General features: G+C 46.2%; 2 protein-coding genes across 4 annotated transcripts in view; one reads left to right on the top strand and one right to left on the bottom strand.

The window, feature by feature from the left end:
- unm_hu7910 (un-named hu7910) overlaps positions 1–3,424 on the top strand; it is a 56,482-nt gene extending 53,058 nt beyond the window's left edge. Inside the window, exons 21-25 of one of the 2 annotated variants that reach the window (XM_054736169.2) lie at positions 1,859–1,990; positions 2,074–2,209; positions 2,292–2,383; positions 2,716–2,846; positions 2,928–3,424. In XM_054736169.2, the coding sequence (XP_054592144.2) occupies positions 1,859–1,990; positions 2,074–2,209; positions 2,292–2,383; positions 2,716–2,846; positions 2,928–3,078 (642 nt within the window). In that variant the 3' untranslated portion in view covers positions 3,079–3,424. Of the gene's footprint in view, positions 1–1,858; positions 1,997–2,073; positions 2,210–2,291; positions 2,384–2,715; positions 2,847–2,927 lie in introns of both variants that reach the window. The other variant, XM_054736168.2, reaches the window with a different exon arrangement.
- Positions 3,425–4,817: 1,393 nt separating this feature from the next.
- On the bottom strand, positions 4,818–13,274 carry LOC107395323 (clavesin-1). 2 transcript variants are annotated; one of them, XM_054736175.2, is made up of 8 exons: positions 13,134–13,274; positions 12,697–12,930; positions 10,326–10,496; positions 9,824–9,942; positions 9,354–9,528; positions 9,159–9,269; positions 6,382–6,605; positions 4,818–5,100 (listed from the first exon to the last, which is right to left on the bottom strand). In XM_054736175.2, the coding sequence occupies exons 2-8, from the start codon at positions 12,826–12,828 to the stop codon at positions 5,022–5,024; spliced, it is 1,011 nt and encodes a 336-aa protein (XP_054592150.1). In that variant the 5' UTR covers positions 12,829–12,930; positions 13,134–13,274; the 3' UTR covers positions 4,818–5,021. The 2 variants fall into 2 exon arrangements, with proteins under 2 accessions (XP_054592150.1, XP_015830172.1); XM_015974686.3 differs by having other exon boundaries at positions 12,697–12,933; positions 13,134–13,273.
- Between the last annotated feature and the right edge of the window lie 458 nt (positions 13,275–13,732).

Here is a 13,732-nt window from a genome sequence, read left to right as displayed (position 1 = left end):
TGATGGTGATGATGATGGTGATGATGATGATGATGGTGATGATGGTGATAGTGATGATGGTGATGGTGATGATGGTGATGATGATAATTTAAATGATAGTGATGATGGTGATAGTGATGATGATGATGGTGATAGTGATGATGATGGTGATGATGATGATTATGATCATAGTGATGGTGATGATAGTGATGATGATGGTGATGATGATAGTGATGATGGTGATGATGATTATGATGGTGATAGTGATGATGATGGTGATAGTGATGATGATGATGATGGTGATAGTGATGATGATGGTGATGATGATGATTTTGATCATAGTGATGGTGATGATAGTGATGATGATGGTGATGATGATGATGATGATAATGATGATGATTCTGATGATGATGGTGATGATGATGATGATAGTGTTGATGGTGATGGTGATGATGATGATTTTGATCATAGTGATGGTGATGATAGTGATGATGATGGTGATGATGATGATGATAGTGATGATGATTTTGATGATGATGGTGATGATGATGATGATAGTGTTGATGGTGATTGTGATGATGATGATGATGATAATTTTGATGATGATGATGATGATTATTTTGATGATATTGATGATGATGATGGTGATGATGATGGTGATAGTAATGATGGTGATGATGATTTTGATGATGGTGATGATGATGATGGTGATAGTGATGATGATGATAGTGATAATGATGGTGATGATGATGATGGTGATAGTGATGATGATTTTGATGATGATGATGATGATGATGATGATGATGGTGATAGTGATGATGGTGATGGTGATGATGATGATGGTGATGATGATAATTTTGATGATAGTGATGATGGTGATAGTGATGATGATGATGATGATGATGGTGATAGTGATGATGATGATGATGGTGATAATGATGATGATGGTGATGATGATGATTTTGATCATAGTGATGATGATGATAGTGATGATGTTGATGATGATGATGGTGATAGTGATGATAGTGATGATGGTGATGATAGTGATGGTGATGATAGTGATGATGATGGTGATGATGATGATGATAGTGATGATGATTTTGATGATGATGGTGATGATGATGATGATGATAGTGTTGATGGTGATTGTGATGATGATGATGATGATAATTTTGATGATGATGATGATGATTATTTTGATGATATTGATGATGATGATGGTGATGATGATGGTGATAGTAATGATGGTGATGATGATTTTGATGATGGTGATGATGATGATGGTGATAGTGATGATGATGATAGTGATAATGATGGTGATGATGATGGTGATGATGATGATGGTGATAGTGATGATGATTTTGATGATGATGATGATGATGATGATGATGATGGTGATAGTGATGATGGTGATGGTGATGATGATGATGGTGATGATGATAATTTTGATGATAGTGATGATGGTGATAGTGATGATGATGATGATGATGATGGTGATAGTGATGATGATGGTGATGATGATGATTTTGATCATAGTGATGATGATGATAGTGATGATGTTGATGATGATGATGGTGATAGTGATGATAGTGATGATGGTGATGATAGTGATGGTGATGATAGTGATGATGATGATGATGTTGATTATGGTGATAGTGATGATAGTGATGATGGTGATGATAGTGATGATGATGATAGTGATGATGATGATGATGATGATGTTGATGTTGATGATGATGATGGTGGTGATAGTGATGATGGTGATGATAGTGATGATGATGATAGTGATCATGATGATGATGATGATGGTGATAGTGATGATAGTGATGATGATGGTGATGATGATGATGATGATGTTTTTGATGATGATGGTCCACAGGCGTATCACTGGTATGAACGAGGACATAAACAAGGCCACTTTGCTTCGGTGTGGCAGAGATCTCTCTACAACGTTGACGGACTGAAAGCTCAGCCCTGGTGGACGCCCAAGGAGACAGGATACATTGACCTGGTGAAGGTTTGCTATCCCTCCATGTGATCCAAATCGCATCCTTTTTCAGCAGGACTGAGTCTGATGCGGATTTGTTTGTTTAGATGTTGGAGAAGAACTGGAAGACGATCAGGGATGAAGCTCTGGCTGTGATGGACCAGGACCGCGGTCGGTTCATACCTGAGGAAGAAAACCTGAGAGAGAAGGGTGACTGGGGCCAGTACACACTGTGGCAGCAAGGTGGGACCTCACTTCAGACTCCACCAGTGGCATTAAATAGCACAGTGTTTCACAGCTAGTGTGTGTGTGTGTGTGTTCTCAGGGAGGAAAGCTGGGGGTGCCTGTCAGGGCGTCCCAAAGACCTGCTCCCTGATGGAGAGGTTCCCAGAAGCCATCGGCTGCAAGAGAGGACAGGTACAGGACCTCTGGTCCTCTGAGACCCGGGTCAGCAGTCCTCTGGACAGGCCTGGTGGTCTCATTTCTCCTTGAGGTCTAGATCAGAACCGTTTCATCGCAGACCCTGCCTAGCCGTTAGCGGGTCGATCTGGTCAGAGCTGCAACATCCGAGTTAAGCTCAACTTGGTGTTTTACGGTAGAACATCTGGTGTTTATGGTTAGAGACTAACTAACTAACCCGACAGCGGCACAGTACCTGGGGGGCGTGGCTTCAGCTCTCCTTTCAGAGCTTCCTCCTGGCTCAGAGGCGACAACCTAAGAGGTTTGTTTTGATTCTGGTCTCTGCTCAGATCAAGTTCTCGGTGATGCAGCCAGGAACCCACGTCTGGCCTCACACCGGACCCACCAACTGCAGACTCAGGATGCACCTGGGTCTGGTCGTGCCCCCCGGCTGCAGGATCCGCTGCACCAACCAGACCAGGTGAGCATCTGCTGACCTCGCAGCGATCAGCTGATCCAGCGGTTCTGACCAAACCCGTCCTCTGCTTCTGTCCTGTCTCAGGGAGTGGAACGAAGGGAAAGTTCTCATCTTTGACGACTCCTTTGAGCACGAGGTCTGGCAGGAGGCCGACCGCTACCGCCTCATCTTCATCGTAGACGTGTGGCATCCCGAGCTGACCCAGTACCAGCGCCAGACGCTCAGTCCCATTTAGAACAGAACCACGGTTTGGCTCGGAGGATCTGATGGACTTGAGGACCAAACAGGTTGAAAAACGTTGATCTGGAACAAACTACTGACTCTACATCAGACCCATCCGTACGGTACCTACCTGAGCCGGGGCAGAACCAGGTTCTGGTTCTCCACCACTTTCATCAGGTTGTGTCAAACCAAAATGACCTCGTTGACCTTTAGTCTGCTAGTCTGATCAGAAACACTAAAGCCCGGAGGGCTGATGCTCTGTCTGGTGTCCAGGTGAGTTCCTACCTGCTGCTTTTGCACATAAACAACAAACGTGAGATTTTATATTTATACAAAACAATAAAAACATCACCAACCCTTCCTTTCATCACATCTCATCACTGGCCAGAGGTACCGACCCGGTCCGGAACGCCGGCCTGATTCAGAGTCACTTTACAGCCTGACTACCAGTAAATATTCAGGACTGGGCCAGGTTCTGGACTGGGTCGAGGGTTCTGGACTGGGTCTGGTTCTGGACTGGGTCTAGGGTTCTAGACTGGGTATGGTTCAGAACTGGGTTTAGGGTTCTAGACTGGGTCCGGTTCAGGACTGGGTATGGTTCAGAACTGGGTTTAGGGTTCTGGACTGGGTCGAGGGTTCTGGACTGGGTCTGGTTCTGGACTGGGTCAGGTTCTGGACTGGGTCCGGTTCAGGACTGGGTCTGGTTCTGGACTGGGTCTGGTTCTGGACTGGGTTGAGGGTTCTGGACTGGGTCCGGTTCAGGACTGGGTATGGTTCAGAACTGGGTCAAGGGTTCTAGACTGGGTCTGGTTCTGGATTGGGTCTGGTTCTGAACTGGGTCTAGGGTTCTGGACTGGGTCTGGTTCAGGACTGGGTATGGTTCAGAACTGGGTCAAGGGTTCTAGACTGGGTCTGGTTCTGGATTGGGTCTGGTTCTGAACTGGGTCTAGGGTTCTGGACTGGGTCTGGTTCAGGACTGGGTCTAGGGTTCTGGACTGGGTCTGGTTCTGAACTGGGTCTAGGGTTCTGGACTGGGTCTGGTTCTGGACTGGGTCTGGTTCAGGACTGGGTCTAGGGTTCTGGAGTGGGTCTTGTTCAGGACTGGGTCTAGGGTTCTGGACTGGGTCTGGTTCTGAACTGGGTCTAGGGTTCTGGAGTGGGTCTTGTTCAGGACTGGGTCTAGGGTTCTGGACAGGGTCAGGTTCTGAACTGGGTCTGGTTCAGGACTGGGTCTAGGGTTCTGGAGTGGGTCTGGGTTTTTAACGTTAAATCAGTCACTGATGACGTTAGACTTTGAAACCACTTCCTTGTTTTCCTTTCAAAATAAAAGCCTGAGGACTTGGTGTAAATGTTTATTTTTTTACATTCATTAAAGGAAACTTGTTACAGCTGATCGAAGCCCTGATGATGATTCCTGCTGCTGCTCTGGATTATCCAGCTCTATAATCTGTCGTGTAACATTGTTTATTCTGTGTCGTTTACCAGTGGAACCGTACAAACAACAACATACAATCATCTGGGGAGGGGCCGATTCCCTTTGTGGCCACTGGGGCGACAGAGCTGCTCATAAACAAACATCTGATACCTAAACACCAATATTTATCATTCTTGGTTTCTGAATTTTGATCTGAAACTTTTGACATTTTGATTCCGTTTAAAACTTATTTTTGCAAGCTGGAAAAATGAAAACGGAACTAACAAAAACGTTTGTGGTCATCCTCAGCTGAAATATAAAACTGAACGTTTACAGGATTTGTCAGCTGTTTGTTCTTTTATCAATATTCTACAAAAACAATTGTTACTGAACTAGTTAAACTAGTTATGGTCGGTTAAACCTCCAGGTTTCACGGTGGAAATGAAACGTTTGGTTTTGGCGTTCGCCGTGTTCAGGCGAGCGCTCTTATGCTAACTCCCACTACAGCGTTGTGGTGTTGGGAACATCTGGACAGCTGTGTTTCAGTCCAGAGCCAGCAGTGGCGTGCTGGTCTCTCTGCCCGTCTGTCGGAGGGTTCCTGCTTCCACCGTCGACTGAGACCTGAAACACAAAAACCTGTGATGTCATGAAGCTTCAGGGCTGCTGATGTCCCACTCGGGGCCATTTTTAGGAATTATGAGCTTCTATGCTGATGACTGTCAGGTCTACGCTCCTAATAAAGCTAAGTAAGTAGCTCTAATGTGTCTTCGTGCGGTTTACGATTGGGTGGGCTGTAATTTTTTGCGTCTTGACCATTCTAAGACTGGGTACCAGCTCAGTGATCTAGTGGTAGAGTGTCCGCCCTGAGACTGGGAGATCAGGGTTCGATTCCTGGTCCGGTCATACCAAAGACTTTGGAAAACAATGGGACCAACACCTCCCTGCTTGACACTCAGCATTAGGGGGTTGGATTGGGGGCTTAAGCCACCAAATGGCTCCCGAGCTCGGCCACCGCTGCAGCTCACCGCTCCCCTCCATGGGGATGGGTCAGTGTGGAGAACAAATGTCACACACACACATCAGTGTGTGTCTAATTTGGGCGTTAAGATGGATTCTCAGCTTAATTTTGGTGTTCAAGTCAACAATGTGGTTCGAGTTAGCTTTTTTCACCCGAGTCTTCAAGGTGAAGCTGATTAGGGGTGACTTTGAGGAGCTTGTCCGTGCGTTTCTAACATCTGGTTTAGACTGCTGCATTAGCCTCTTCTTGGGCGTTGATCGTGTTGTTAGGCTGCAGCTAGTTCAGAGTGCGGCAGCCCGTTATTTGACTGGCGGATGTCGATGTGATCACATCACTTCAGTTCTGGCCTCTTCACTGGATCCCAGTTTAGCTCCATGTGCAATTGAAGATGTTGGTTCAAGTGCCCTTGCTCCTAGCCATTTATCTGAACCTCTAGTGCCCTCTGTCCCGTCTCGTGGATTAGGATCAGCTGATCGGCAAAGATTGAGCGTGGCCAGGGCGAGGTTACGGAGAAGAGGCGTTAGGTTTCTCAGTGGCTGCACCTACTCTGGAATACGTTGCCCATCCCCATCAGGCAGCTGTCATCTGTTGGCATTTTTAAAAAGCTACTGAAGACTTATTTATGTTCGACAGCTTTAGTACTCCTAGTTGACTTGGTGGACCTGTTTGTTACCATTCCTCATGTCTGATTTTGAATGTACTGTTTTTTGTGTTTTATTGTGTTTTCTACTGACTGCTTGTATCTTGCTGTCTAGGTGCAGCACTTTGGGCAAAGTGCTAGACGAATAAACCTGATTAGATTTGATGTTTTTATTTCTGTAAACATGATAAAAACCTTCATTAGAGGAATGTTTGCTTCATGTTATCCGCTATGTCCTCCTCACCTCTTCATCTTGTCCTTGTCTCCTCCTCCTCCACAGCTCTCCCTAACATGGAGGGCGTCGTACGTCAGCGTGTACTCCGTCTCGTCTGTGTAGTCGGGTCCCAGCAGCGTCCGGGCCCAGATTCCCATATCGTAGGGAGGCAGCGTTCCGCCAAACTCCGACGGTAAACACTCAGGCTGGATGAGCTGATGGAGTGAGTTCAGGTTGTTACCATGGAGGAAGATCTGGGTGGGCGGGGTTAAGGTCCATCAGAAAAGGAGAGAAAACAAGAAGACAAAATGAAGGGAAAGAGAAGTCAAAGGGAACAAGATGATAAACCGTTAATTCATTTCAGTTTATTTATAAAGCGCCACATCAGGACCAGAGTCATCTCAAGGACCTTCACACAGTCCAGTACAGGTCAGGTCATTCAGCCAATCAGTAACAAGTTTCCTATATAAGGAACCCAGCAGGTTGCATCGAGTCACTGACTAGTGTCTGTGACTATACAGCAATCCTCATACTTAACAAGCATTTAGCGACTGTGGAGAGGAAAACTCCCTTTTAACAGGAAGAAACCTCCAGAGAATCCTGGCTCAGTATAAGCAGCCATCCACCACAACTCACTGGGGATGGAGAAGACAGAGCAGACACACACACACACACACACACACACACACACACACACACACACACACACACACACACACACACACACACACACACAGTAGTGTTTCTATGGTCACATTGTGATGTCTTAGTAAGTATTCTATTAGGTGAGAGATAAACTTTATTGTATTTATCCTAGTGAATCTATAATTAAATGGGTAAACTAGTAGTAGCACATCCAACGTCAAAGAGAGTAAAATGTTATTATCAGGAGAGGGAGAATGTATTAGTGGTTAGCAGCAATGAAAGCAGTAGAGTGTGGAAAGTGGTCAGTGTGTCCTCCAGCAGTCTAAGCCTATAGCAGCATAACCCTGGATAACCTAGCCTTTTAGATGGAGGCAGGGCAAGGGAGCGCCGTCTTTACCGACTGTACACTCCACCTCCCTCTACTCCCCCACTTGTCCAGATCCAGGCTAACGTCAGATTTTAACCATAGACCCTATCAAATAAAATGTTTTAAGCCTATTCTTAAAAGTAGACAAAGTATCTGCCTCACAGATCTTAGTAATATTCTGAAGGTGGAAAAAGGAAATCCTACAAACCTGTTTAACCTGAATGACATGTCCTGGTCAAAGATAACACCAAGGTTCCTTACTTTGTTCTCGGAGATGAATGTAATGCCATTCAGGTCAGGCGATTGGCTAAGCAATTTCCTTTTCTGGATTTCTGGTCCAAAGATGAGAACTTCCGTCTTGTCTTGATTTAAAAGCAAGAAGTTTAGAGTCATCCAATTTTTTATGTCCTCAAGACAAGCCTGTAATCTACCCAACGGATTAGGTTCATCAGGGTTAATGGATAAATATAGCTGAGTATCGTCAGCATAACAGTGGAAGTTTATCCCATGCTGTCTAATGATTTTACCAATTGGGAGCATATATATAGTAAAAGGAATGGTCCAAGCACTGAACCCTGTGGTACTCCACAAGTAACCCTGGAGTATGAAGAAGATTTGTCATGTACATTTACAAAATGAAATCTGTCAGACAGGTAGGATTTAAACCAGCCTAGCGCTGTTCCTTTGACCCCTACAACATGTTCAAGTCTTTCTAAAAGAACATTGTGATCAACTGTGTCAAAGGCAGCACTGAGATCTAACAAGACTAGAACAGACACAAGATTCTTATCTGAGGCCATGAGAATATCATTTGTAACTCTCACTAATGCAGTTTCAGTGCTGTGATACTCTCTAAAACCAGACTGAAATTCCTCAAACAGAGCATTAGTGTTTAAATGCTCACATACTTGGATGGCCACTATTTTCTCCAGGACTTTAGATAAAAATGGAAGGTTAGATATTGGTCTATAATTCATTGGGTCATCTGGATCCAGAGAAGGCTTCTTAAGTGAAGGTTTGATTACAGCAACCTTAAAATCCTGTGGTACATACCCATTTACTAAGGATAGATTGATTATATCTAGAATGGGGGCAGTAACCAAAGGAAATGCATCTTTAAATAATTTGGTTGGGATTGGATCCAAAATGCAAGTTGAAGGTTTAGATGAAGCTAATATTTTTGATAACTCTGAAAGCTCAACTGGATCAAAACGGTTCAAGCACAGATGAGGTTCTACAGTCACCTCTGATGCTGCCTCACTTACTGAGGAAGAAGAAATCGCATTAGGGAGAATGCTAAAGATTTTGTTTCTAATAGAATTAATTTTACTTGTAAAAAATCCCATGAAGTCATTGCTGCTGAGGGCTAAGGGAATAGATGGCTCAGAGCTATGATTCTGTGTAAGTTTAGCAACTGTACTGAAAAGAAATGTAGGATTATGCTTATTCTCCTCAATTAATGCTGAAAAATAAGCAGTTCTAGTTTGTTGAGGCTTATTTTTATAAAGCACAAGACTATTAAAAGTCTATAAAGGACTAACAAGAAGGGGGGAGAGTATGCGGTAAAAGGAGAAGAAACGAAGATGAAAACTGGAAAACCGAGAGAAAAAGAAGTAAGGACAGGAAAAATAAACGATCACAGAAAAGGACAGAAGAAAACGTGAGATAAACGAGCAGAAAGACACGTGAAAATTGAAAGAAAAATACTAAAAGGAGAGAAAATAAATTAAACAGGATGGAAAACTTCCCAGAGGGAGGAGCAAGCAGGAAATGAGAATAAATCATCGGAATTCACCCGTTTCCTGGTCTTGTCTTTGAGGAAGGGTTTGATGATGGTGAACATGGCGTGGATGTACCAGGGCTGGTTCACAAAGTGGATCCCTCCGAACCGGGCCGGGAAGCTGTCCTGAGGAGGAGGAGGAAGGAGCGGATTAATCCTGGTCCAAGGTTCTAAAACATCTGAGGGAGAAGATCAGCAGCCGGAGCCGACCTGGAGACCTTCGATGGCCAGTTTCAGGATGTTGGGCGTCAGCTTGGAGGCCTGTTTGAAGGAGAAGTTGCTCCAGTCGATGATGAGGGTGAAGCCGTTGATCTGCAGCTCCGGTTTTTCTATCAGGACCTCCAGCGAGAGCAGGATGGCCCGGAGGATGTCTACGAAGGAGTTCCTGGGGAGGAGAGGATGGATCAGCTGATCAATGGAGGAAACCAGCGTGACGAGTCTCTGAGCTTTAGCTACACCTCGGTACCGATCGGCGCTAACGGGCCAGCCAATAACCAGACAGATGTCCACTCGTCCATCTGTCTTCATCAGACCAGAACCCCCCATCCAGTCCAGAACCTCTGAACCGAACCAGAAACAGAATAATTGTTTCTGAACTGGAACCGTCTTTAGTTTGGACTGCTGACACCAGAGCTGGTTAGTTACAGGTTTAACTGGTTATTATGGGATGACGTGTTTACCTGCTCTGGTCCCAGTTAGAGGCAAACAGAATGAGGATCTTTCTCCCATGTTGGTCTGGAATGTCCAACACGCCCGGAAAACCGTCCATCAGCGCTCGCTTGATGCCAAGGTCATCCACCTGACACACATGCACACACGCGCACACACACACACACACATGCACACACGCGCACACACACACACACACATGCACACACACACACACACGCACACACACACGTACACACACACACACACACACAGAAGCAATTACGGATAGCGTCTTCATGTTAGGTGTCTACTGAAGAGGAGGGTCGCCCTCCTCTGGAGGTTTTCTGATCTCCTCCTTGAGGGGCGGAGCCAAAAGAAGGAGGAGCTAAGATGTTTTGATCCTCCAAACAGACCTCCAACGACGGGTTCTAGCATTGGCATCCTGGTCCCAGTGCCCTCTTGATCTCTGGACCACCCTAACTAACCCGTCCCATAAGTTCTTCAGATGGGTGAATTCGTAAACACACTAACCTTGAAGCTCTGGAACATGTCGAGGTTCTGCTGTCGGAACTGGAAGTACTGGGCCAGCAGTCGGAACGTCTCCACATGGTCAAACTTCCTGGCTCTGAGGAAGCGAAGGATGAACTCGTCGTCTGTCCTCAGAAACCCGATGTCCGGTCGGGTCACGATCATGTCCCGCACCTGCGCCAGCCAGAACCCACACAGAACCGGGTCTCGTTAGGAACCATCGACCTTTTATTTGTTGTTTTTGTTTCACGTCTTTTGGGAGTAAACCGTTTATTTTATTAAATCTACAAACACAAGTTAAAGCAAGAGTCTGAGTAACCCATCAGAACCGGCTTTCTTCTCATGTCTACCTGTTAACCAGGTGAGAGTGGACCTGTTCTAAACCCAGATCTAACAGAACCCGGTCTACTGGACTGGAGATCATTTAAACCAACATTTCTGATGATCCACCCTTCAGTCCAAGTCCCAGCAGACTGGTTCCTAAAGTTCAGGTCATCTCAGGTTATCTCAGGTTGTTTCAGGTCATCTCAGGTTGTTTCAGGTCCTCTCGGGTTGTTTCAGGTCATCTCAGGTTGTTTCAGGTCATCTCGGGTTGTTTCAGGTCATCTCAGGTTGTTTCAGGTCATCTCGGGTTGTTTCAGGTCATCTCGGGTTGTTTCAGGTCATCTCGGGTTGTTTCAGGTCATCTCGGGTTGTTTCAGGTCATCTCAGGTTGTTTCAGGTCATCTCGGGTTGTTTCAGGTCATCTCGGGTTGTTTCAGGTCATCTCGGGTTGTTTCAGGTCATCTCGGGTTGTTTCAGGTCATCTCGGGTAGTTTCAGGTCATCTCAGGTAGTTTCAGGTCATCTCAGGTTGTTTCAGGTCATCTCGGGTTGTTTTAGGTCATGTCAGGTTGTTTCAGGTCATCTCGGGTTGTTTCAGGTCATCTCAGGTTGTTTCAGGTCATCTCGGGTTGTTTTAGGTCATGTCAGGTTCCCGTCAGGACTAAATAAACTGAATCTGATAAGTTGTAGAGTAACTTGTTTACTTGTAACTAAAGTTAGAGTAGCTGGTGAAGCAGAATGGAAGATAAAAAAAGCACCGATCACATTGAAAATCTAACTCTCGACACCGGAAAACTCTGGAATTCCCTCACAGACAAAATCAACGGGGTGTGTCTCAAACATCAGAGCTCTTGTCCTCTGAGCGGATGAAATTGTGATGTATTCTATAAAATAGATGCTTTAATATTATTAATGTTACTTTTGGGGCAGATCAGTGACATCACTTCCTGGCATCTGCAAGTCGTGGACGGGCTGGATTAGAATGGAGACAACAGCTGAGAGGACTGGGATGTCCTATCTCCTGGTCAAGTTCCCCATCCAGGAACTCCCCTGGAGTTCTGCTAATGGAAACATGCCTATTCAGTCTGGTTACCATGGCAACGCGGCATGTATGATCTGGTTCTCGTAGTTGTTAAACAGAATATGGACTTGTGCGCTTTATCTTTCGCGCTACAAAGGATCCCAGATCCCAGCATCGCTCCAGGAGGATCTCCTTGGTGGAGATCAGAGCGCTGATGGAGGACGCGTTGGCTCCAGAGTGCACGCTCGGCCAAATCCAGCCTTGATGCAATGTCAGATCCATGTGTTGCATCCTGGGCGCTGCGATCGCTCGGCACGGCGTAAAGCGGATGGCTTTGGATGGGCGTGCGTTTGCTTTTGGTGCTCTGGAATGATCTGCCACCAGATGCCAGACGAGCATGCTCGGTAGAAGCGTTACCACTAAACTGCAAACGTACCTTTTTACTAACGATTGATCAATCTTTAGGCATTTGGTTAGGGTTAGGGTTAGGGTTAGGGTTGATCTTCCTCCATGTGGCTGTAGCGGATGCTGCTGTGGGTTGTTTAGCGCTTTGTTTAAAGGCACTTTATAAATAAAGTTATTATTCCCGTCAGCCACATGTGTCTTTTAATGGTTTTAGCACCAATTACGATAAAAAGCAGACGTATTTATTTACCATAAGACCTGAGGAACGTGGACGGCTGAGACCTTCTGTCCTGCGGTTCCCTGTTCTACCACTAGGGGCTGTTCCTACGTTTAATTGGTGCTACGCACTAATAATGATGATACGAGGGCCCAAGTGTTAAGCACGCTGGTCTACACCACACCTGTAGAAGCCACCTCTAGTAGAACATTTGACTACATAAAGGAGGCTGGAGGATCTCTAAAGCTACACATCGTGTCCTGTTGGAGAAAGTCTAGACCTAAAGACCTCAGGAGAACGTCTAAGCCGTGTAGGCCTCCCTGGGTCAGGGGTTTGGACTTTCCCGGTCTGATCTTGTAAACTCAGAGATCCCTGCTGCCTGTCGGGTGTTTCAGGTGCGTGGTGTACCTGCTGGATGTCCTGGTGGAGAGTATCTGGGTTTTCGTTCAGCTCTAGCCGAGCCTTCTCTGTGGTATCCGAGCCCAGACTGGTGTGAACGTGGTTCATCATGGAGTCTTGGTCCAATATTAGTCCGAACATCCAGAACGAGTACCCTCAGGTTGGTTTCTCCAGTCTGGAATCGGTTGGTAGTTTAAAGCCGATGGACCGTGTCTCTGTCTGTGGTGTCTGGAACAATCGTAGCTGCTGTTGAAAACGTGGAGACAATCAGGATGCGGAGAAGGTTTGGAGCAGCTCATGAACCAACAATCATCTCTGCTGTCTGCTCAGGAGGCCACGGCGGGGTAGAAAACTCGGAGTTCTGCTGTTTTAGAAAAAACCTGACTTTCACTGATCTCCTAAATCACCAGCTGGTTCAGTCCTGTGGGCGCTGCAGGTGGACTCACATCCTGTTTGTCCGGGTTCCTCCTGCTGACACAGCCTCCTCCTCCTGCCGCCTCCTGTCATGGCTCCCTCAGCCTTTAGGAGACGGGATCTTCTAACCTCAGAGCCTCAGGTGGAGCCTGGGTTGTCTCTTCAGCCCGTTCTCTGAGGGACAGTGCCGTGTCTGGCGAGGCTCTTTGGTCCGACATGAAGCTCCTCCTCAGCCTGAAAGACAGAAGAACGTGTCGGCATCACTCTGGTGAGGGCTTTATCTACAGCAGGGCTATTCAGTTCTGGTCCTGGAGGTCCTGATTTCAATCAGCAGGTGATGAACAGCTTCTACAGAACCTGATGAGCTGCCGAACAGCTGAATCAAGCCTGTTGAGTCAGAGAAACCACTAAAACATGCTGGATACCACACCTCCAGGACCGGAATTGAATACCTCTGATCTACAGTGACGAGAACATGGCTCAGGTCTGCTCTGGGTGTACTGGTCCATCTAGGTCGGGGGTGGGGGGCTGATTCAGCCTCTGAGATCAGGAGATGCTCCTCCTCATCAGGAGTCAGCTGAGGAGGTCCTATCTCCTGGTCTGGAGGTTTCTGGTCTTCTCCCATTGGAAT

This window comes from Nothobranchius furzeri, chromosome 7, assembly GCF_043380555.1.
Source record: "Nothobranchius furzeri strain GRZ-AD chromosome 7, NfurGRZ-RIMD1, whole genome shotgun sequence".
In the NCBI taxonomy this organism is placed as follows: Eukaryota; Metazoa; Chordata; class Actinopteri; order Cyprinodontiformes; family Nothobranchiidae; genus Nothobranchius; species Nothobranchius furzeri.
Note: the sequence above shows the minus strand (reverse complement) of the source record. Positions and strands in the feature narration are given on the sequence as shown.

What these genes read in the sequence shown, in the direction of transcription:
- LOC107395323 (XM_054736175.2), bottom strand. Translation starts at nt 12,828, where the DNA reads ATGTTCGGACTAATATTGGACCAAGACTCCATGATGAACCACGTTCAC. An exon ending in ACATGTTCCAGAGCTTCAAG is followed by an intron (nt 9,943 to 10,325) that starts GTTAGTGTGTTT and finishes CATGTGTGTCAG; the next exon opens with GTGGATGACCTTGGCATCAA. An exon ending in AAGACAAGACCAGGAAACGG is followed by an intron (nt 6,606 to 9,158) that starts GTGAATTCCGAT and finishes CCGCCCACCCAG; the next exon opens with ATCTTCCTCCATGGTAACAA.